This window comes from Atractosteus spatula, chromosome 5 (genome assembly GCF_055471065.1).
Source record: "Atractosteus spatula isolate fAtrSpa1 chromosome 5, fAtrSpa1.hap1, whole genome shotgun sequence".
Taxonomy (NCBI): Eukaryota; Metazoa; Chordata; class Actinopteri; order Semionotiformes; family Lepisosteidae; genus Atractosteus; species Atractosteus spatula.
This window is the reverse complement of record NC_142710.1, coordinates 30,929,919-30,955,303: the sequence shown is the minus strand read 5'-3', so window position 1 is coordinate 30,955,303 and position 25,385 is coordinate 30,929,919. Positions and strand designations below refer to the sequence as shown.

At 33.8% G+C, this 25,385-nt stretch overlaps 1 protein-coding gene across 1 annotated transcript in view; it reads left to right on the top strand.

Annotated features, from left to right (window-relative positions):
• fam204a (family with sequence similarity 204 member A) overlaps positions 1 to 25,385 on the top strand; it is a 36,143-nt gene that overhangs the window by 5,701 nt on the left and 5,057 nt on the right. The window contains exons 6-7 of the mRNA XM_088917256.1: positions 5,292 to 5,381; positions 24,464 to 24,573. Of these exons, the coding sequence (XP_088773382.1) occupies positions 5,292 to 5,381; positions 24,464 to 24,573 (200 nt within the window). The remainder of the gene's footprint in view (positions 1 to 5,291; positions 5,382 to 24,463; positions 24,574 to 25,385) is intronic.

Genomic DNA, 25,385 nt, shown 5'->3' with positions numbered 1-25,385 from the left:
ATTCTTACTCTTGAAAAATGTTTATAGACTTGACAAATATCTTAAAATAGACTTGACAAATATCTTTACTAGGTCTTGAAGGTGATTGTAAAGTAGGGTAGATGACAAAATGCTGCTCAGAAAAGTTACAAATATTTCTTGAAATACATTTACAATTGTCCCATTGTATTTTTCATTGTATTCTTTGTATTTACATGGCTTTTTAATCCATTTCTTTGGTTCCCCCTTAATATGTTATGTAGCAGCTGTTGTACACAGAACTCATTAGAGCCACAGTCCATTAAAGCTAGTGTCTCTTTGATGTGCATTGTAAAACTCATATAGCTTTTCTGAAGCACATTTAGGAAGTATTCTTATTACAATAGTAAGTTACAGCTTTTAATAATTATGGAAGCAGAAACTACAACAGACCTTGCAAATAAGTTATACAAAGTTAATGAATAGTTTGAAAATAAGGTAGAATGCTGTTTCATGTGAACTTTCAGCAAATATTTAGTTATGAAGCTATTGAAGACACTACAAGAATAATTCATCTGTCTAAATAGAACTTTAGACTAAAGTGCCAAGTTCTGTGTGTCCAGGTTTTGTCAGTGCAATCTCCTCATTACAAACGTGTAGTAATAAAAAGGATAAATATAGTAGTACTTTAAATGTTCAATGCAGTGTCTTCTTCTACAGTGTACAGTGAAAGTGTACAGTGTACAGTCTACAAAACAAAGCAATACATGTATTAAATAAATGTGTTCGATATTCAAAAAATGTCAAGTCAAATAAAAGTTTTTCACGGTTTGAGGTGTTTAATGAAACAACGAGTGAAAAAGTATGCACACTTCACATTCCACAAAGTACCTAGCTACAGGTATAATTGGATCAGATATTAAGATATCTCAGAATACTATGTTTTAATTACAATTGACTGCCTTTTTAAAACAATTATTTGGATTTGGAACATAATTTCTTTTATGTTATACTGTATATACTATAGCAAATTGAGTTAATATTGGACTCTGATCTATACTGCATGGTTATGTTGTCACAACTACATTGTTAGTTGTTAATAACATTTCATAAATTATCGTAGTTTTGTTTTCAGGCATTGCAACCATTTCAGGTTGTGCCAGGATCTTTTTTTTCATTCCTGAGAAATGCACACCCAATGGTTGTAGCTGAGGGCCTAAGCTAAAATAGTTGAATGAAACTCACATGTCTTTGCAGGAGATTGACAGTGTTAATTGGTTTACTCTGCTTCTTGTCACCAGCTTTGAAAATGGGAGAGCTTGAGGGCCTATTATAAATTTCACAAACTCTTTATAAAACTTAAAGAACAGCATGTCCAAGCTAGCAGAACGAGTTGGAAGTACTTGTTGTACAGCATATGGGAAAACACTGTGGAATTTATTACTTCAAGATTCTGCAAAAATAAATAACACAGGAGTGATAGGCATAAAAAGCAACTATCATAAACCCTCCAGATATAGTCTTTAGACGTTCCTCTCAGTTTTTCTATATTTGTTTAACACTCGAAAGTATTTACCTCGTTTGAGGTAACATATTTTCTTGTGTTACAGTGTGTCATCATTATCTATTTAATTGGGATTTTTTGCCATTGATCAACACAAAACACTATAATTTTGCTATAAAGTAAAAACAAAATTCTACAGATCCTAAATTAATTAGGAAAAAAATAACTGATTGCATAATTATTCACCTCCTTAGCTATGACACACCTGGTGCAAACATAATTAGATGAATGGAGTCCACCTGTGTGCAATTAAGGTGTTTCACATGTGTTCAGGTTAAATACACTTATCTCTGGGAGGTCCCACAGTTGTTTAGTACAGCTCCCAACAAAAACCACAACAAGAAGACAGAGGAACATTCAGAGCAAATCTGGCATAAGGTTGTTGAAAAGCACCAATCGGAGAAAAGTTATAAGAAAATTTAAAATATATTATAAAGAAATAGAGGAATTATGGCACAACTGTGTTTGAGGGCATCCTCAAAAACTGAGTCTGAGAATGGCTACCAAGGGGTCTATGACAACTAAAAGAATTACAGTTAGAAGGGAGAAATTGTGCATACGACAACAATTCACTGTGTAAACATCCCAATTAAATACAATATGATTCCATTTTGTAATGTGAAAAAGTCCAACGGGGGGTGTATACTTCTGATAACCATCTTACTCCATTGCTACATCCTCATGAATAACCGAGTGCTGTCTTCCACTGATCTACTGTATGAATATTTCAAGGAAGCACTTGGAACTGTTGAGCCTTTTGAGATGATGACATTTATTAGGTTTAATTTACCAGTGACTTACCTAGGTCTGTCATTATTTAATTGCCAGAAACAGCTAGCCAAAATAGAATATGCCACCATAAGAGAATATGCATTAGTGTATTATGGAGGTGGTGTTTTGCTATACTTTCAGATGGAGTTGGCTGAGCTTAAGCCTTTGAGGTTCATCATTTGAAGACAGTCCTGAGTTTTTCTATATTTGGACCTCATGAACAATTGGAACTTGGGAACCAGCCTCCAGAAAAAAATGTCCTTTTAATGCTGACATTTGATATAGACAGACAGAAGACCCTCTAAGAAAATCTTGATTTATGGTCCATTAATTACAGCTTTACTTGCAGACCACTAGTGCCCCAATTTACCAGCTACAACAAAAGCAGTCGGAGCATTACAATTTTAACTTAAAATTAATTAATCTAATTAAAATACTCTTCTAATTAAGCCAACTTTGTGGAATGCAAGGTTTGTAAATAGAAAAGAGTTATTTCTTACTTTAAGCCATATATGCATTAGCAGCAGGCATATAACTTATTAAAAACGACTTATGATAACTGTAAATTGTGTGTATGAGTTTCTTTTAATGTTTAAATGTTCATTTTAGAAACAATGATAGCAAACTTTTAATTTGCTTCAAAATGGACAAAATTAAATATAATTTGATTAGAAACATAGTAGTAGTTTAAAAAACTGCCTTAAAATGTAATTTTCAAGTTAATTTGTTGTAAAAATAGCATGAAATTAAGCATTTTTGCCTGCTGTTTCAGAAGTTTTGATTTGTCTTGTAGTGTAAAATGAATATAAGACATTTTGGAGGTTGAGACTCTATGCTGTGTGGCATTTAAAATCCAACAGATTCCAACTGATTCCAAAACCTTTGGATTTTTAATGCTTTCCACTATGTACTGGTATGTTGAATGTAAAACAACATAATTTGTTTATACTGCAATGTACCTTACATAGAAATATGCAGATCTACCAAAACAACAAAGCTAACAGCACCAGTAGGTTTATAGTAAAGCATATAAGCATTTAGAGATATCCTCAATGAAATAGCAGATATTTTGAAATATTTAATAGGTTGTTAGAATCAGTTGGTTATCTGAAAATCATTTGATATATCCTGATATAATTTGAAATACTTATATACATGTATTTTATATTAATAAGTAAATAATTTACAGATTTTCAGTTAGCTGAATTCACTTTGCTGATTTAAGTTATCTTTAAATGTTTTTCAAAATATTTCTTCTACTTTACATCATTTTAAGATTATTGAAATGCCTTCCTTTGAGCTACAGTATCACCATCTCCGAAAATGTATGATATCTTAAATTATCACCCACTTTTTCTATGATATCCCAAAATAACCTGATTATTTTCTGAGCTCTTAAAAAAATATTTTCTTCATTTTAAAACACTGAGTTTAAGGAAAGATTCTTTGCACTCCTGTTAATTTTAAGATACATCATTTAGTTAAAAATATTGCAATATATGGCTTTACAGTATGTACTGTATGATTGTCAGTAACTGACTTATTTTAAAATATTTTACTGAATACACATTTTAAAATGTCTTAAAATGAATCTAAGAGAATTCAAAAGATTGGTAAGATACTTACACAACTTACAATATTTTACACATGTTCATTTTGATATCACTAATCTTCATCACTGTAGCTATAAATTCAATTTTTGTTTTTTTAATTGATTATTTGGTTTTTGTTTTGATGTTTTTCTCTCTGTCCTTTTTTTTCATAAAAGTAAATAGAAAAATAGTAAACTTAATATTCACAATTGTCAGCTTTATCATATTGGATGTATGTTTATAATGTGTAAACATTATATTTATGAAAAACATACAAAACACAGAAACCTTGGATGTGTTGACCTTCATGTGAATTGTTAAAAACACAATTCTAGTTGCCATATACAGGTTTTTTTTTTAAATTGCCTTAGAGGATGAAATCACTTTTTGTGTTTGCTTTTCTTCTATGAACTAAAGAGGAACCCAGTAATTTCTTTGTCACTTTTTATGTTTTTTCCAGTTTATAATTTTTCAAGTTTCAAGTGCAGGGGCTTTTTCAGTATATTTAACATTCTTAAAAGTAAATAGGTCCGGGAATGAGTTGATCCCATTACATATAATTTGTAAAAAATACACATTTATTCTCTCACTTTTTAGATTAAAAGGTAACTATGCATTTTCTGGTGTATTTAAAAGACTTAACTTTCAAGGTTTTAATCGCTGCATGGAAGATATCAGTGATGTACCAATTGTTGCTGTAAATTATCTTCCAAAGCACAGACCTGTTTTGAAAGAGATTTCTGTTACAGATATAATTTAATGAAGTGTAGTTATGTCCGTCAATTATGTACCTTAAGCTAATTTTTTTTTACTGTGGTCTTCTTTCAAAATAGGCCGTTTTAATATTTTGTTACCTGAGGACTGTCAGGAATAATTAAAGTGAAGTAATTTGTTGTAGATTTAAAAGGGGATATTTTCTGTCATCGTCTTTCAGGAGTGGTTAAGTTTAAAATATTGATAATGCATATGTAGGCTTAAGTAAAAGAAAACTTAAGTGTTTCAGTCAATGCATTTCACAATTAATCCCTGCCATTTTCTCCCCTGATAAAATCTACTATAAAAATTAGACATATTAGATTTGTAGTGTTTGATGTTAAATTTTCTGCATAGTTACATAGCAAACTTTGTAACTCGGAGTAGGCCTGACATCTTGAAACAGGGATATTTCTGCTTGTGCTACTTTTTAGCTTGTAATGGAAATATGTAATTAAAGTGGCACATTCACGTTGATTAATCTCCTGTAGCATTTCTATATTTCGTGCCTAATATCTAATCAAAGGTTTTCTTTTGAAAGAAAAAAAAAATCTACATATTTGTAGTGAAAGCAATCATATTAAAAATATTGCCTCAGGGAATTTTTTTTACTCGGTGGTTCTTTGATTTATTTTTTTTAATCGCTTTTTCAGACAGGGCTAGAAAAGAACATTGACAAAGCCATTGCTGAAGGGGACCTTGAGACAGCTTGGGATCTGAGTGACAAGCTGGCCGCACGTGAGGTAAGTTGGTCTGATAGGATGGGTGTTCTTTTTGTGACAGATGAAAACTAATAGTTCTGTAGTCACAAAATGTTTTGCTGTGATGGGATCTCTGACTTGAACTCATTGAAAAATGGTAAGGTACAGATCCTGCTGCTCAGTAGAACGAGTTCATGTAAATTCCTCCTTTTTGATCTTTAGCCATGTTTAAAGCACTTTGATTCCTAATAGAGGAAATGTTCTTTTAGTTGACTCTTAAAAGTTTTTAGGTATGGTCGCACACCTTTGAAGTTCACTTTGCAGTTGATAAAGTTTTCAAAAACTGCAGATGGGATGTACTGCAGCTCAAGCGGTAGGATATAAATACTTGCACATTTTCACTTATACTTCTGTGTAAAGGCATTTTTTTGTAATATTAATGTTTCCCACACCTTACTGTTAGAAATCCTTTACAACTTTTTTATTTTTTTGCTCCAAAAAAGTGTCATTTTAAATGTGATTGCTAAATCATCTGGAGTGTTGCCCTTGCAGTTGCATTCCTTTCCCATAAAATCTATTTCATAGAGCAAAATAGAGGTGGAAGTATGTCACACACAGTCATTTCTACACAGGCAGAAATTGGATCATGTTTGGGGTATTACTACACTTAGGGGACATATTGTTCATTAAACACTTGCATATGTTCAAAGAGGAGGTGATTATCTGTTCAGAGACGAACATTTTTAATGAGCACAAGCATTAAATAGGTTTATAAGGCACCATACACCCCTCCCCCCAGTTGTACAGCTTCTGTAGAAAAAGAAAGAGAGCCATTATCTGTTCAAAAATCCCAAGATATTTTGCCAGGGAAAATTAGAAATACATTCCTGCTAGAAGTCCAAGTTTAGGAAATTGCCAAGCTAAGGGTGAATATTTATTGGAATGTTGCAGAATACAGGCATCATCAAGTAACACCATATTATTTTCCCTGAGTAAATAGCTGTAAATCTTACCGGCTCCAGTGCTAAGAACTGATTTTATTATTATAAGATTACTTGGACAAGAAAAAAATGGATAGGGTTACAAGCCATAAAACCTTACTGTAATCAGGATCATATAATGTACTCATATCAAAAAGCTCCTCAAAAGTAAAGTGTAAAAAAGGTGGGATTACCATGACAAGACTATTAAGCTCTTTTCTCTTATAAAGGCAATGAATGCTCCTTTTCACAGATTGTTCTGACACAATGTTACTCCAGTACTTTTTTCTTTCTGATTACATCATTATACATCAAGACACCTGAAGAAGTCTCCATAGCCAAAACATTGTGTTTCTTTTCTTTTCAACTTGGAATAAACCTAAACTAGTTCCTTATTTTTCATCAATATCTAATAGAATAGTAATAAGTCCTATTTAACTGAGATCTGAATTGTAGATAACTTTAATTTATAATAAGTAAGATCTTCAATACCTTGATATGTTCATATGAATATGTTTTCATATTAATATATTTTATAGAGCACCTATCTTTTCCTGTGTCAAAGGTTCAAATGCTTTTTAAAATAACTTACACCCCAACAAATGAGTTGTCTTTTTGGTCTACAGTACATATCACCCAGTAGGTTTTGCAACTTGTGTAAAATGTTCGTTCTGTGATTTATTGTGCATTATATTTTTTATTTGGTTAAAAATTGAACATAAAGTGAAGTTTAAAATAAATACATCTGATACATAAATGCATCTAAAAAATTATTCTGTTCTTACAAGGGATAAATGGACTGCCTGCACCACTGCATATACAATAACACTTACATTAAGTACACAGTGGCACTAATCCATTACCGTCAGCAGGTGAAGGTATTTTTTTACCAGTATCTGGTTACACTCTGATATTCCTATTCTTTGTTCAAGTGCAAGATACGGGAATGGGACAAAACAGTGAACTGGGAATTCCAAAATGGGCTGACAACTGTCAGAAAAAGATAAAGGAAATAGTACATACAGTACAGTGTGTATTAGCTAAATGTGGCATAGAATAAAGAATATAAAACAGTTATGGACAAATCTCATCATTTTTCCAGGTTTATAGTGTCATGATTTACTTATAGTGTGTTGTTTGCATGTGATTTTAAATAGCTTCTTAGAAAGAATTTTTGGATTACAGCAGTATTTACATAGATGGGCCTGCTCACCTGTTTCACAGCCTGCCAGATTGCAGAAGGAATGCATTGGCAATGAGCTTTGTTCTCTATGCCTGGCTGACATTCAAAGTTAGCATTTAAGGTGCTGGTGCACGTAATAGCTATTTGTGTGTCGGTGCCGTGCTGTCTGAGGGTGCATTGGCTTCAGGGTAGTGAATTGACTATCATAAAATCATTTTGAGCATATTAGATCACCCTGTCAGCGAAAAACTTCAAATACTGTGTAATTTGGAAGGCTAAATTATTGGGGTGATTGTCAGAGTGTTTAAACAATACTAGTCTTGCTAATAAGTGGTTATACTGCTTCGTTTAGTTTTGGCAAATTGGTGGGTAGAATTTACAGTGCAAAGTTGTAATTTTCAAGGAAACTACATATTATTTTTAAGTGGAGGGGTGCACTTTTGTGTAACTGATACATACATGTAGTGCAATTCTTATAAATTGGTAGGTGCCAATGTTCCACATTCTTAAAGTGAATCTTTTGTCCTCTGTCCTAAATTAGTAAATACTTGGGGGGTAAAAAGAGGTAAACACCATACCAGAAGCTTATTGCCCGAGAGACAATCCTGGTTTCTATGAAATTCAGAGGGCTAGAGAGCATGGGACTCCGGACCATTTCAGGTTATTCCCATCAACACTGGACCCATTTGCACAGCTGGATGAACTGGAGCAACTGCAGTATAGTCCCTTGCTCAGGGGTACAACAGCAATATCTGCACTCAGACTTGAGCCCACAACCTGTCAGTTATGAGTCTGTAAGCTTAGTCGCTGTGCTATGCTGGTGCCGTGGTATAGTGGTAGATAATTTAGAGACAATACAATGCACAATGTGATGATTGATGAAAGCTCAGAAATATACTTCATATGATCTTTTTACATGTCTAGAATGCAGGCAGCATTAGGAACATTTTAAGGCTTATGTTTTATTATTTTTGATCCTAGTTTGAAAATGCACATCTTCAGAGGTTAATATATTGCTCTAGATTTGGCTTTACAGACAGCAAGTGGTCAGTTAATGTACATTTTACGGATGGAATAATTAAAAGTACAAGTATTGAGACATGGCACCATTACTAATTTAACTCTGTAATTCCTTCCATATGCTGTTAGAAACCTCTGAATATCTGAATGTATCATTGACAGGTGTACCAGAATTGACACGGGAAGATATTTGCTCAGCATGCCAATCCCTTCTTGCATTCTCTCAAACTAGGAAAGTAATTTCCCAGTTCACCTGGTATGTTCTATTGTTACAGAGCCATCCTGCAATAAAATGTTGAAGACAGGATTTAGACATTTCAGACTAACACTTTTCTTTCAGTTGTCCATGTTGTTTATGAATGAGATTGACAGCCGTGAAATTAGAACTGAGACTTGTTCCAACTCCATATTAAATATTATATTCTTCTTCATTATAATAAGAAATTGACGAACATGAAAAACACAGCATGTTCAGTATCTTTTGGTATAGCACATTTCATCCCAGAGAGCAACTTCTGTGCCAGCGATCTGATATGTGACAAGATCATATTTGGTGTATATCTGAGTCACAGTCAATGAATATTGATTGGGACTCAGACTGTACAATGCATTATCTGAATTAGCTTTCACTGTTTTCATCTGAATCATGGTTATATTCATTAACATACACCTGCTCATTAGTTAGATGTAGCGATATATATATATATTTAATAATCAAGCATGTAGGACCTGAAAATAACTTTATGAGTGCAAAATATTGATATCTTGAGACAGCAGTAGGAGATTCAATTTTCCCTGATTGTTTCGATTCTAAAGTGTGCCTGGCTGCTTTTGTATGTACACTACAATGGGCATAATGTATTAGAATTCATTGGTACAAGTGCAAGAGTTTTTATACTAGAGAAAGGCAAAAATTTCTGAGATGGCAGCTTGGCATTATGTACATATCTCCGAGCATATAATTATCATACAATGATGTAATAAATAAATACTGTAGATTTCTACAGTTTGTTTGATTTTTGTTTTGCACTAGATGTTCCCATTAAACTAGATTTTTCATTTCCTTTTAAAGTTTCAGTTATAACGCATTTGTTCTAAACACTTTATCAGGGTTTGAGTAGAGGCCACTAACACCGGAGGTTTCAATGTTAAAAATGGGGCAGTGGTAGTTCATAATGATACCGTAAGTTGTAAAAATGACCAATGTGTTTGAGTGGTATGACAGGTTGCCTTGTCTTTTTCATCACGTATCAGGATGCTATGGGGTTAGGTTTTTAATGTTTAGAAATAGTGCAATGTTTTTAGATGTTGCACAGAAGCAAAAATCGACAGTAATGGCTACTGAATTGTTTATTTCAACAGTTTCTACTAAAAACTTGTTGATGACACCAAATCTCTTTGACAAAGTTCTTTAACTCTGATATTCCACTATGCCTGCAAACACAGAAAGGGTGTTTTTTGAAAGACTAACTGAAAATGGAGGGCTACATTAAGTTATATAAATGAACACTGAAATATGAAATATATGTGTAATAAAGATAAAAATCTTTAACCTATAATGCTGCTATTCATGAACAGCCAATCCACACTAAGAGGGGTGATGTTCTAAGACAAATAACAATAAAGAGGACATTGTGAATTTTATGCTGTGTCAAAGCTCTGCATTTGCATTTCTTTCCTTGTTTATCTTGCCTTTTTTACATTGCACCTTTTCTTAAACCCATGTTCTTTCAAAATGATATCCCTGAAAATATGTTTCTGCAGTAAATGTTTAACTCTTTCACTAACTTAGACTAGGACTGAAACTCCAACATCACTGCATTCCTGTGGCTGTTTAAATGATGCGAATGAACAAGTAAAAACCTCCCCATTTGACTATACCACTTGTTTCCTGCTATACTGTTCGCACTGTAGAAGATAAGAATGGATTGTCCAGTTCTGTAAACTACTATAGAGGGATATGCAAGACAAACAGGAGTTACAGACAACACTAGCATTAGAAGTTGGAAAGAAACTGTTGGCTTGTCTAAATCCTTCATGTAGCTATTAATCCAGTTATTTACATTGAGAAATATGAAAACCAAAGCTATGTGTGCGTAACAAGCTGATTCAGAAATTTCTTTTCTGTTATATTAAAGCATTGACAATGGACTTTCATTTCACCTGTCCATCCATTTCACAAAACACGTATATTTACATAGTGCTGTTATTTACTAGGCCAGTTGAAACATATATGTGTGAGAAGTTCTATTTTACAAACCCATTGAGCATATTTGATAGTGCTGTTTTTTAAATATCAAACTGGTGTGTTAAAAAGGTCACTCCAGAAAGCTTCTGCAGACATTACCAAGAGCATAGACAGGCAATCACACAAAGAAGCAACCCCTTTAGAAGTAATTTGCACCTTATTTGTCCCCCATAATCAGGTGCTAACAGGTTTTGTGTCTACTGAATACCAAGCAAACTTTTCTATTCTATGTGGTGCTGTATGCCTCTGAACCTGCATAGAAATTAAACTCATTGCTCCTAATAGGTTTGTGACAAAACCATTAACATTGATAAAGCACATCTCTACTTTCTTTGCCTAGAGAGAAATGTATTTCCTCCACTGATGTTATTATCCTTAATTGTTCCATATATAATCACAATTATTAAACTGAATTTAGGTGGCAGCAGGATTACTATCTTGTAGCCTGATCTCCTCTGGCCAGTACTAGGATGGGGGAACCAAGGAAAACCAGGTTGCTTCTTCATGTAAAATTGATGGACCAGTAGGTGTCCCTCCTCCCTCACCCTCATCCTTCAGGTGAGATGTTAATCTGATGCTTTGACTACTTAGTCTCTAAAGATCCCAAGGCACTTTTCCAAAACGTAGGGGTGTTAATCCAAGTTAGATAGCTTAATTCCATAGTGGGATTTAACAATCTGTCCCTCCTAAAGTTTCCCTTTAATTCTTTTGGTGAGGATCTTTCTTGTTTCTCTGCCTGAACTGCTATGCATAACCCAGGTGGTGGGTGATGTGGGTATCAATCTATAGTCAATGAAATTAGTGTGATTTATTTTTTGCCCTTGTTCACTGAAACAGAGATAACAGTTAAATGTATTATGACATGGTTCTGGAATGACATGCAGGACAGGTTTACAAGTAAAGTGACGTCTCAAAAACGTCATGGATCACAGTACTTAAACACTCAGTATGGCTATGGGCAGGCCTATCACAACCAACACATACCAGCTCAGTCCACGAAGAGGTTTAAAGAAGTGGGGGTGGGCATGAGATTACACCATGGGAATGCAGGTGTTGTCTCATCTCATGCCTCTGGCCTTCTTCCCCTAGAGGAATGAACAGAAAATGATGTCAAAACTAAGGAACAGAGGAGTGGGAGAGAGGTTCAGTAAACTCTCAGATATCCAAAAAATGAGTCAGACTTATTAAGGCCTCTATTACTGTTGAAATAGGATATTTGCCAGGTTATTCATTCATGTTTTATAACTGTGAATATTTTTTGAATAAGTTCTTGTATGATAAAACATTAAAAATGGGCTAATACAGAAACTTTCATTCAAACATTTTAAATATGTGTGGAATCATATATTTATATGTAAGCATAAAATAAAAAAGGTATATCAAGCATAGGATGAGATGCCAAAGTAACATTTCTTACAGCTGAAAGATGATTTGAACCGTGATTTGTAGGTTAAATGTTTTTGGAGCCTGAGAGCTATCTGGTGACACAGTGAAAGGTGCAAATTTTGAGTACCACTTGAGCTGTGTGATCCACATATAGCTTGTTTTTAAGCCTGAGCTATGCCATTATCTGACTATAACCAGGATTTCCTAAGCGGTAGTGACCAGTTGGCCAAGCTCTGTAAAGTTTCAGTGGGCTTGAATCAGCATAAGCGATCCAGCAAAGAGAAAAGCAGTTGTGGAGCAATGATTCTGGTCCTCCGCACTCTACATACCACCCTGCAACTCCAATATTTGAATGGACAGAAAATTAACGAGCAGATGATTGCACAGCAGTAAGTTATATTTTTCTGAAGAAAAGTCATTTAGAGAAAAAAAATAAAATATCAGTTTGCTGTATCTTTAAACCAGTGGAAGCTAAACTAAATTTCATCCAAAAGAAAACTACTGTTGCATTTGAAGTTTGTTTAGAAAGTATTTTGACATAAAGGAGACAGTGTGTATTAATATGTTACAATAGTTTAATCAATTAATTTGTTATTGTTAATTCCAAAGCTTTCTTCTGTTTGAGTGAATATTAAAATCTTTCAGCATGACTTTTTTAAGCCTCTTCAAAATTTGTGATGTTTGTGTTCTTTCATCTGCAGCCAAGCCTTTAGAAACAAAAAAAAATACAGGTTGCTTTGAAATGTACTTGTCATTAAAAAGAAATGAAAAGGTTCTATTTAAATAAAGCTTTTTAAAAACTGTCATTTGACTGAAACATGATAAAGCTATAGAAACTAGGGAATTACAAAAAGCATAATAAAAGATTATTGGGTTTTTTTTGTTCATGCAGTACTAGGTACATATTAGTTGGGTTCCATAATGCATTTTATTGTTACAGGACCTACTGAAACTGGCCTGTACAGACCTTTGGTAGCATTAAGTACAAAGTACCATATGATTTGTAGTGTTGTCTCCCTTGAATATGCCAATATGCCATATGACATATGCCATCAATACGGGTTTGCATATTTATGAACATAATCGTAATAATGATAGTGATAGCATAATGATTTAAATATTTCAGGTGGGTAGCTGTGTCAGCATGCGTAGACTGCAAAGGAACAAGTAATAGGTTTATTCCATGCTGAAAAGAGAAGAAAGAAAACACAGCATTTTGGCTGTAGAGCCTTGTTTAAGGAACTCTAATAGTTTTATAATTCTTCATCAGCCTTTCATTTGCTCATACCTTTTTTTCAGAATTTCGAAATCAAAGCCCATTTTTGAAGAAATTAGCTTGAATTGTAAGATAACCTCCTTCACATTTACAGTATCTTACCTGGTTTTCAATGAATAAGTTAATTTATCACTGCTTTGTTTCATACAACCATAATTCTACACAATAGTACTTTCTGCTCTGATGCCTGAATCTGTCTGTTTGTCAATATATATGCAGATTTAAGTTCACTGCTGGTGTATTTGCTGTACGTTTTTAAAGATATTTGGCTGGAACATTTATCCAAAGTGACTTACATTAGTTACCCATTTATACACCTGGGCATTTTATAGGAGCTTTCTGAGTGAGGTACTTTTCTCAAGGGTACAATAACAGTGCCACACCCGGGATTTGAACCTGCAACCTCCTTATTCCACACTACTACTATTCCACACTACACTACTATGCTCTGCTACTCATAACCCTACACACTACTGCCAATGACATGGCAATAATAAAATGTACAGTATTACTTGGTAGCTTTGGAAAATAATAGCAACAGCTTTCACGTCAGAGATGAAACTAGAAGAAGCTGCTGAAAACAAGCTGTGTTTGATTTTGCAGTATAAATTATAGGTCGATTTCCAAGGAGAAACTTTTTTTTTTAAAAAGCAAAGAAACATCAGAAGTGGCAATGTACTGGGAATAGCTTCTGGCTTCTTAGATACTGTTTAATATTAGTTTTGTAGATTAAATGTTAGCGGCCCTGAAATTAAGAGACACAAGTGTCTTGGTCCTTTGATTACTGCACATTATTTTAAACTGCTTTAAGTTACATAAGGAGTAATTAATTTCATTAATTAGCATAACATTAACCGACTGCTATATATAACTCACTCGCCTTGTGTCACTCTCTCAGGAGGGTTGATATGATCCTACTGCTTATATTAAAAATTTAGCTTCCCTGGGTACAGTCAAGTGTAAGGAAATTAAACAAGCTTTTATTAAGAACGAGTTGTCAAAGTTTTTGTCCTTAAATTTCTATAAAATGAAATGCAATTTCTACAATTTTTCTACTATTATATAGATAGGCTGTTTTTCTGTGTAAACTTATGATGTTTGTTGCCATTTGCCCTGGATTCATCTTTGATATGTTTTAAATTAAGCTTGCAGGAATGTTTTGTTTCTACAATGCAAGCATGTACTATGTGTAAGGTAATCTGTAGAAAACTACACAAGTGTTTTATTCCATGAAAACCTGGTTAGTGCCAAGAGACATATTTTAATATTACCAAATGAACAGCTATCAAGTAGAACTATGGTTTGTGTCAAATAGAATAAGAAAATTAGAAAAATTCTGAGATTATATATTAAACAGATGAAATAAACTTTACTTTGATTACTAATAATGTAAAATGTGTTGCAGAACAGGATGACTCAAGTTGAATTGTATTGAGTGATACTAAGCTGCCACATTCGTCCCTTACATACGTTTTCTAAGAACTAGTGTTGATTTCTAAAAAGTGTTTAATTTACCTTTCACTAGTATATGAGAATAATCTAGTTGTTTTTGAGTTATGCCAGGCAGTGGACTTCCAGCCCTGTCTTCCTTAGTATTTCAAACCAGGCCTGCGCACCTTTATTTTAAACACAAGTTTGCTGGGAGAGATCATCTCTAACAAAAGATAGTGTCCGGAATTTACATCTACATCCCACTAATTTAAACTACCAGCGTCAAACCAAGGTTATTCTCATATAGAGACCTCCAGTAACCTTCTTGTGTTTATTCCCATGTGAGATATACCTTCAGAACTCAGATTCTGTCCTGAGGAATGTTCATATTGTTATCCATACTGACACTCAGCTGCAGTTGTGCAATACAGGGACTCATAGTTATCATGTTACTGTAAAACAAAAGGGGAACCTGTTTTTTTTAAATCAGGCTTACAGGTCTTCCATGACAGCTAGTTGTGTGCACAATTGTAAGTCGTTGTTATATGAAAATATCCTTTCTTGAGGTCTCTTCAAATGTCAACCCTGTTTTTTACACACAAAAAAATTGCCTTTTCAGTATGCATCTATCATCTTAATTGGAAACTACCAAGAACACATTTTTATATTTATAATTTTGTTTGGATATTTGTGTTTGAAGTTTTACATTTTTACTTTTCCCCATGCCAATTCAATATATGTAGTTCAGATACAGTGGATCCCCTTGCCTTTTGATTTAATTGTAATGCTGGCCTTGATTTATAATCTTTTTTTCTGTTTGAAATGACTGTTTCATTATTAAATCAAAATGAATGTTTGTATTCATACTGTTTATAGGCAATTCTGAATACAATAAAATCTAGGTAAAAACATTTTATGGATTAGTCAATATTATGAAGGTTAAAGACCCTAGGCCTTTAACCTCACCTTGAAATCAAGCCAATGTGTTATAAAGGCATTTTTCCTTCCAAGGCATTACTAAAACACTGTGAAATAAAGGTGTCAGGGCTTGCTTTGTTTTAAAGGACATGGCTGGTTAACAAAGACAAAGAGCCGAGCTAAGAACATTTCATGTTATTTATGTATTTGGGTGTTTATATGCTTTTCCCTGCTATACTGCATGTTAGTAATCAAATGTTAATGAGCGTTTCTGTTGTGGAAAATAGTCATTATCAGATCCCTGTCCCCCCTCCCATTTACCCTTGGAGCCTGAGGCAACAGGAAAACTGTTCAGGAAAAGTCTCCTCTTTGTTCCCTTTCTAGTAGCATAAGCGATTTCTCACCGAATGAACTTTATTATATCTCTGGATGACTCAAGTTAAATTTTGCCCATTAATTTTTAAATCGAGTGATACTAAGCTTTATCAAATGCTAGGGAATCTAATTTGGATTATTGTATTTCATTAATTACTTGATAGACAAAGCATACTTTTCAATGTAGATTTTTTGTGCTGTTTAATTAATTAGCATGTTTTCTCTTTTAATTAAAGCCATTTTTTTAAATTAAAGCCCACAGCAAAACACATATATAATTTGTTTGTAATTAGTCCTTAATTGGTGGTAGTCGAAGCTTAGCACCCTCGGTTTCTTTTTTCATGATTGCCATTTTATTACCAGTCAGTCATTAATTAAACTGTTTTTCTAATTAGCTTATAAAACTGTTGATGGCACATTATTGTAAATGTGAGTTCAAAGCTTGCTAATAAGCTTCCCTACTCAGAAGAGCTAAGATAAAGGAATAAGCACAAAGCAGGCGAACTTTCATACTTTTTTCCCCAAAGATGATAGTGTGTTATGTATCTAGAATCAGATTATTTTAAAGAAAATAGAGAAGCGCATAGTACTTTAGGGTGTTACATCTTCCCATGAGTTTTCCTTGTACTTTATGGAGCTCCAGTAATGCTGTTTGCTAAACAGCCGAGTCAAGATAACATGAACATGATTTGTTCTGCCAAATAATAGATTATTATATACTAGTTAAATTACTGTTCACTCAGAGAAATTGTGAACAGTATCAATATATAGCATAGATCATAAGGCATTATTGAAAATAAAACATACCAGGCTAATATTTTATTTTAATTGTGGGGGTTTTCTGTTTTTAGTGCTGCCCTTAAAATATAAGCTGGCATTTGTTTTATAATTTTTAAAGGGTAAAAAACATCCAAAATACTTTTGGGTGCATACCATTAATTAATAGTTGTTCTTTTTTATATCATTTCATGAGGACCTTCAACCATTCATATCCCTTGCCAAAATTCTGAGATTTCTCACTTTTTAGCAAGAAAATGTGTTTGCGTCTTGAATTACCAGCTTTACTATCAAATATTTGTGGAAAAAAAGTAACTGGCAAGTTTTAGACTCTTCATTCATGATACTTTGAAGCTCCTTACATAAACCTTACCTTACTTCACAAGTCTCTTCGTTCTTCTTACGAAGGTAAAGGCACATTCAATCACATGAAGAGGTGCAATGAGAATCAGTGACAGGAAATTTGAATCAGAGATTGCAAATAAATTCCAATGCACAGCTGCAGAAAATGACAGCTCCGTTAAGTTATATTAACACATGTGATCCTTGTCATCATGCCACTTGTGTATCACTTAATTAGTGAAGAACTCCTATTCAGGTCCAAGCTTAGTTTAGGACTGTGGATTAAGACCTTTGGCCCATATATAGTAGCTTGTTTGCTAGTACAGTAGCTTGGTGGTTCAGGGATCTCAACCACTCATTTCTTGAAAGAAGCCAGAGTATTGGGTCCAACAAAATACCTTGATAGCCTGTCCCTTACCACAACACACAGTCCTTAGTTTAAAAGAAGAGCCCCTGTTCTCAGTTTCAAATGCACTTCCCTGTAGTCCATACCCTGTAGTCTTGTATCCTCTGGCCTGTGTTTCGCTATTGATTATGAAGAAGTCTATTGGATTGACACTCTCAGCCAATGTGTTTACAATCAGAGCAGTGAATGGGCAGTTATCTATGATAGTTAGTACTGTATGATTGGAATGGGCCAGATGGTACCTGCTGCACCTCCAAGGAGATTGAATGGCCCAGTTCCCATCCAGCAGGTACCACCTGGCCCATTCGTTGTCATTCCATGTACAGCAGGTACCACCCTCCCTCATTCCATGTTCTGATCATAAACAGATCAGGTGACATATGAGCTCAAAAATGTATAGGTTAGATTAAATGTTAAGATCTTACTTTGGTTTTTACATTTTTATGTATTTTGTCTTGAATCAGTTGATTATGTAGCTTGAATGGCTTCATCTTGTATTTTTGGTTATATTATGTAGATAGTATGAAGATATTCTTATCATTAGAAAAAGTCAACAAAAGTGTCTTTGTATTCATAATAATGTCTCGGAATATATAGAGCATCCTCCACAACAGGATCTTGATTAACTATAGCCATTTTGATTTGATTTTCAGTTTTAGTATATATTGGGATTTTAAAAACACTCCACAGACTTTTAAATACTTTTATAAAGTATATTAGTCTTGTCATGGCACTAATAAAAAGTAACAAATCTTGTATAATTTGTCATTTTTTACTTTCACTTGTTACCATTGTCTACAAAATATGACAAATTTATAACTCAGCTTTCATTTATTCTTTTGCAATCACAGCTCTAAGATTTACCTTCTGCATAATTTTAGTGGTTTATAAAATAGTATGATGTTAATCAATTCTTTAGCATTTTATTAAGGAGAACTACAACTCTGCAACTGTAAATCTAACTAGTAGATGGATTTCAAAACCATTGGAATGAACTAATGTGATTGTTGTGGCACTTCTCTGGTTGTGGTAATTTTGAAAAACGGCATAATAACTCATATGCAAAAAATGAATTTGAAATGAGTCAATTATTCAAAAAAAAGAAAAACATGGCAGAATAAATGTGTCTAGTAGCAAAGTGCGACTGAATAAATTATATAAGAAAAAATACAAGAATGGTTGAAATGATATCTAGCAGCTTGTTATGGATTGCCAAGTATTGTCTTCTCACTTTAAAGTTATATACTGTATATAGAATTTATGCAATATATTTACTTTTGCAGAAATGGTTCAACTTTTAACCATTCTATTTCTTTGCCAAGTATCAAACATTTTACAAATGAAAACAATAAATTCTTTTGCCAAAAAACTGAGATAAGCATATTCTAGACTGTATACTTATTTTCACCTCATCTTACAGAATCACTCGCCATTCACTGTACTGTCACAGAGAGGGTGGTAAAATGTCTTTATGATAGACATTGTAGCTAGTCTATACATAAATGTAAATTGTAAGGATACAGTTCTTGGATCATGTTCATGAAAATAAAACATTCTTTTACAAAATATTTGCTTATATTTTAACATGTAAAATTCCTTCAGAGGTTAATTGTGGTAAGTTATTTATGGTTGTGTAATTAAGGAGCTCAGAAGCAAAATGCAACTAAGTTAAACTTTCTTAAGCAGATCACACATTTAACATTAACTAGTGCTTTTTTATTTTGAGTCCACCTCAAGTCATGCAGAGTGAGAATTTTCACACTGTATCCTTCCATCAATAAATATTGTGCCTAGAACCAAGGAAAGGTGTCTTGTTTGAAATCACATCCGTGGTTGTACTGTCTGTTCATAGCATATTATTGTGTTATCTGTGTTCTTGTTTATCTTGTTTTCTGTTACAGAATTGTCAGGGTTTGTGTTAGATTAAATAACACATTGTGCGAAAAACTGGCACGAATTACTGGCACTGCTGATAAAAGGCGCAAGTAAATATCTGTCAGAGTTGAATCAAGAGGGCATTGCGCTATCTTCTTCAGGCCATTATTGAGGAGTCAACCGGCATCTCAGCCCATTATGGATGAATAAAGATGGAGCATTACAGATATGATTGACAATCAAAAATATTGCTGTCAATGTTTCACCCCCTAGTGGATGAATTTCTGTAGTGTCAACAGAATGAATGCTGCAGAGATTCACAAGGTAGTTGTTTTAAAGAGCTTAATACCACTGAAATAACATTTATTGGAATAAAGATGGTGCCAAAGGCGGTTAACTGTTCGGTGCACCTAAAGTTGAAGATAAGATAGGGTCACCAAATGATCTTCCTCTAAGTTGCTGAATACAATATGCTAAAAACATGGGGTATGTTGTATGACTCAATAGAACAAAGAGCACACAGGCTGTTTAAAGCCATTTGCATTCTTCCTCTTTTTATTGTTCTGTTTTCTTTAATTTCTATATCTTTGCCAGATTCTGATGTGAAAACATTTGGCACTAAGAAGAGTGTATCCGAGGGGGGAAAAAAATCCTGAAAAGTGGATCAAAAAGTAAATGAAAAATAATGTCATATTACTGAAAATATGAGAGGCTAATTTGTGCCGACTTTTTGCTAATTTTGTTCCAGCCACAGAAAGAAGAGCTGTCACCTGCTCTGTGCAGCGGCGATGACAGTGCCAGTGATCCATGAAATAAGCTGCCGCTGGCTTTGTTCTGATAAGAATGAACAAATCTGCACAATGTACTGCTCTCGGAATCTCATTTTCATACTTGCATGCAGGCTAAAAGAAATAAGCTGTTTGCAGGCTTGATTAATCAGACATTTGAGGGGTTTTTGTCTCTTTGATCTGTTCCGTCTCCTAGGTAACTTGGTTGACATTAATGTCGAGCTTCAGTAAAGACAATCAGGAACTGTAGACTGAACTGATAAAAAAATTAAAGACCTTTAACGCTTTAAATATAGTTACAGTTCTGCTCTGTATTTTTAAAGGGTTTTTATTTTGTTTTTGGAAAAAATTTGAGGACAGAACGATTTAAAGACCTTAGCATAAGAAATCTCCCCACACGGAAAGCAGGTTAATTTGGGTAATCCCTGTGTAGAACAATAAAAATCTCTGGGTGTAAACCTCAAAAGAAGTCATTTAGCATCCCCTAAATTGATCTTGACTCAGAATAATGCTTTTTATGTAATGATTTGGGTTTTTGCAAGAAATAAAGGAGAGCTTTGCAGAGATCGCAGACAATTTAATAAACCTCGGATTTACTCTCTGTTGATGTTATTGCCAAGTGAGCTTTTAGCACCTACACCAGTTTACATGGTTCTTGCAGCCCCAGAAAATTATCTTTCAGCAATCTACACTTAACATGAGTATGATCAGCCATTATAACTTACCCTTTTTTAAAACATTTTACTAGAAAACATGATTTACGGGTTTAAAACCTATAAAAAATTGTGAGGAATTAAAAAACTGTCACAGTGTGTTAGCTTCAGGTTATGCAGACGCTTTTACAAATCTTCCAAGTGACTGTATAGATGAATGCCTCAAGGGCCCAGCCGGAGCCCAGCTCTTGCAGCCAGCTAAAGCCCTTATCTTAAATCCAAGCAAAGTACCATTAATCTTTTTGAAAGACCTTTATGGCTTTTAATGTATCCCAAATTAGAACATTTTACACCCTTGGTTCCTGAAATATGGTGATAAAAAGCCTTTAGAGTTTAATTTTTCCTGACTGCTCGCTCTGACCTCCTTAATCCCAGCATGCATTATAAGATATTTTAGTTTCAGTCTTTCTAATAAAGTTTATCCCAGTTAATTATAATTGAAACATTTATTTTTTTCTCCAGGTTTTTTCAACTAGAGAAATAGTGACACATTTCTTCATTACTCAAAGATTTTTTTCTCTCTGTGTACTTTAATTCATTCTGTTTTTGATTATTATTCTGTATTACAAAAAGGTTGTAGTCATTTTTTCAAAGTATAAAATTATCTCAGTAGTATCCTGGAAAGCTGGATTCAGTTTTTATCTAGAACATTTATAGCTAGTCATAACAGGGGTTGCTGATTTATCTTAATGGAATTGCTATAGTTTAGGAATTCAGAAGATTTATTACTCGATATTGTAATGATTAACATCCCCAAAGTCCATTATATATCCATTATAGAAGATAGATTTTATATCATCTAGTTTACTGTGTTGTTAATCTCAGTTTGAGTAATTTTGTGTGCCTCTTGAAGCCCTGAAACAATATAAACATTTCTCAATCACACTAACTTTACTGCTTTTCTTGCACAAAGTCTTGGAAGTTACTTTGAAATTGTGCGCTCAGATGTCCAGCTGTTTGTGTGGAAAACAACAAAGAGAATGTAGCATAGGTGATGTTCCAGAATTCTTATAAGTGAAAAGGATATGATGTGAACAGACTATTCAGCTCATTAATTTATTATTTTAGACTTCTGCCTCCCTGTTTTTAGGTTCCTATATGGTGTATCAATGTCTACATCAATGCACACAGGCTCTGATATCTGGTATGAAATTATTTTGAAACATGCCTGCACGTTGATTGACTAGTCACTTTGAATGCTGGTAAATTTATCGTGATGTCTTGGCTATTAAACCCAAGAATACCACCTTAAGCAAACAGACTTAATTTTTATAATTATTGGGAAAAAAATCTTTTACAGCTGTGAAGTCAGTTCTTTTCTAATTCAATTTACAGTAGTAAGAATAGTAAGAATATACTGCTTTCAAGACCAAATTGACAAACACTGAAGGAAATCAAGTCATCACGTTTCTGCCTTGGCCTGGCCAGCAACAGACATGAACATCATTGAGAAAACAATGTTTTCTTACACCCTCATCTTGGGACTCACTCAGATGGATTTTGTGCCAGAAGTCGATAATACTGTTTGTTTTTGTTTTTTTTCTAACTTTATAACAAAATATTTTACCACAGTGTGTGTGCTAGCTGCAGGTGCAGTATTAGGGAAAATCATCTCTAAATTACAATGAACTAACATGATATAACAAGAAATGTTCTCTCACAAATTTTACTCTTCACTATGAGATTAGACCTCCTCCGAACACAGAAAAGTTGATGTCCAAACTAAATATCCTGTGCCTGTACATTCTTACGTACATTTAGGCATGCTCTCTGACACATAGAGCCTCATAAACCCACAGGTCATTTTAGTTAGACAAAACAAATGAAAACACCCTTTGCCTTGTGGGAAGTGTAGTTCCTACAGCCACTGTGGCAACTGCAAGAACATGCATTTTCTCAATTGAAAATTACAAAGGCTGAAAATAAGTGTCCCCGTTTTCCCTCCCTCCATGTTCTCTCCTAATTTTTGGATGTAAAACATCACTTTTTTGTTGGAAGTATTATTTATGTGGTGCATTGAAAATGAATTGGGATGATGCAGATTGGAAAGTCTTTCAAAAAGAATAAGAACCTAGAGGAGCTGTATGACATATCTTGTTTGTGCCATTTCTAAATAACGTAAAGTACAGACATCTTCACATTCGAGTTAAAGAGGCTTTTTGTGCCCCTGCCATTTTCAATTATAGAGTCAGAATTGTTCCCCAGAATCAACACACTTGTGTTCTTATCTCAGAAAGCATGGTGGGTATTTGGAAACGTTTGTCTAGTCACATGCCACAGAACAAGGTTTTACTTCCAGGCTCAAAAATAGCACACAAAAATGGATGTGCAGTCCATAGAGAATAATTGTATTCATCTAACAAATTCAGCAAACGATTTTAAAAGTTAATTGTCTGAAACTTGTCTGAAAATTATCTGTCTAATTTTTATTATATATTTAGGTAATGTATGTTTTCATTACTGATTATTATCATTATAATAACGTTATTATACTGAAATTTTGATAAATTGCATATCATGCATGTTATGTTCAAAGAGAGTACAATCTCTCAGTTAAAGAAATGTTAGGTATAGGACATATAGAGGAAAAATAGAGGAAGTTGAATAGCCCTGTCATTGTCTATAACACTGCCTACACATACTGACGCTGCTACCAGCTTGAACTTACTATTTACAATGACATGAGGAAGAGTACATTTTTGTACAGCATGGTGTCTTACTAGAGCAAAATGGGTGATGTATCTTGCTCAGGGGTACAACAACTGTGCGTCAGCTGACGTGTACCTTAAAACCTCTATTTAGCAGCGAAAAATATAAACCTAAGTAGTTGTGGCTGCCAAGAAACTTTCAAAAAATTACAAAAAGATATTTAAATGCATTAAAGATGTGTTTTTCTGTATATTTTATAATTCTATGGACTAGGAGTGAGTTTAAGGGTGATAATCAAATATCCAATTGATAGCACTATTAATGACTTACAGTATTAAAGACCCCATGTATTATCACATATAAACCAGATTTGGTCTATATACAGTACTTATATTAATCTAAACGCACAAATTCAAAAGATGGAGCAACTACTTATGTTCATTCCTTGTTTACCGATGAGGAATTGGATAACTATTACTTTCCCTCGTTGTTTCTTGTATATATTGTCTGTCCATATTTGTCTGTATAGTGTAAACATCATTTGTGAATTTTATGCACATTTAAAGCTGTAGTGTGAAAGTACTTGAAATGGGGTAAAGAAACAAGTTTTCATCATATTCTGAAACACCTTTTCCTGATTTCCCGAAACACGTTTTAAGAGGCCAAACCTAGATATTCATGCACAGAATTGCAGGTTATACACCAGACTTGAGGCTGTACATTTGATGACGTAACATGTTGCTCTCTTTGTATATAGACGGCTGTGAAAATTGCAAAATCTGCAGATTGCCGTGACTTTGTGAAAGCCAAACAGGAAGCTGAAGCATCAAGGGAGGCCCAGAAAAGAAAGAAACAAGTTGCTTGGGGGTTCGTCATTTTCTTCCTATTAACTTTTATAGTTGTGAGTTAAATCTGAGGAAGATTCGCATACCACATTTATTACTGTCATTACTGTAATAACTGGTTCCAACTTGCATTCCCACACATATTCGACTCCTACTGGCAATTACCTAAGCCTTTATGAAAGAAATTATACTGTTTCTAGAGAGAAAAAAAATACATTTGCCGTTTTTTTTGCACATTTCATTCTTAACATATTTTATCCAAGCTGAACACAAAAAATACAATTTTTATAGATATTACTACGTTTGTAATTAAAAAAAGTAAAAAGGAAACTTAGCCAAGTTTCCTATTAGTATTTTGATAGTACTAGTACTTAATGTCTGTAAATGTTAGATTAAATTTAAAGAAAAAATAATGATTGTGTCAAAGCAGACCAGTCATTTCAGAGATTTTAGATGCGAGCACAGGAAACTGGATGCTACAAAGATGCAAAATATATTACTAAACTGCACATGCTGATAAAAAGTCCGATACCTGCCAAAGCAGAATCGATTGTGAAAATATTGAAGCAGGCATCCACTATTAAACTTATGCAAGTACCTTCATCTAGTTTGAAGAAACTGAAACTGTAATGAAGTCTAGATTTCCATGTTCTGTGCTCAAATGTATAATTGTTATCTACTGTAGATAGTAAAAAGAAAGCTGGATTGGGTACTAGTGTTTTTGAGAACTAAATTAGATAAAAAAATTCAGATTTTTTCTTGACAATGAGTCTGTTCAATATAAACTCTTTCATATATGCATAACATATAACATATGTAGAACAACCTGAATAC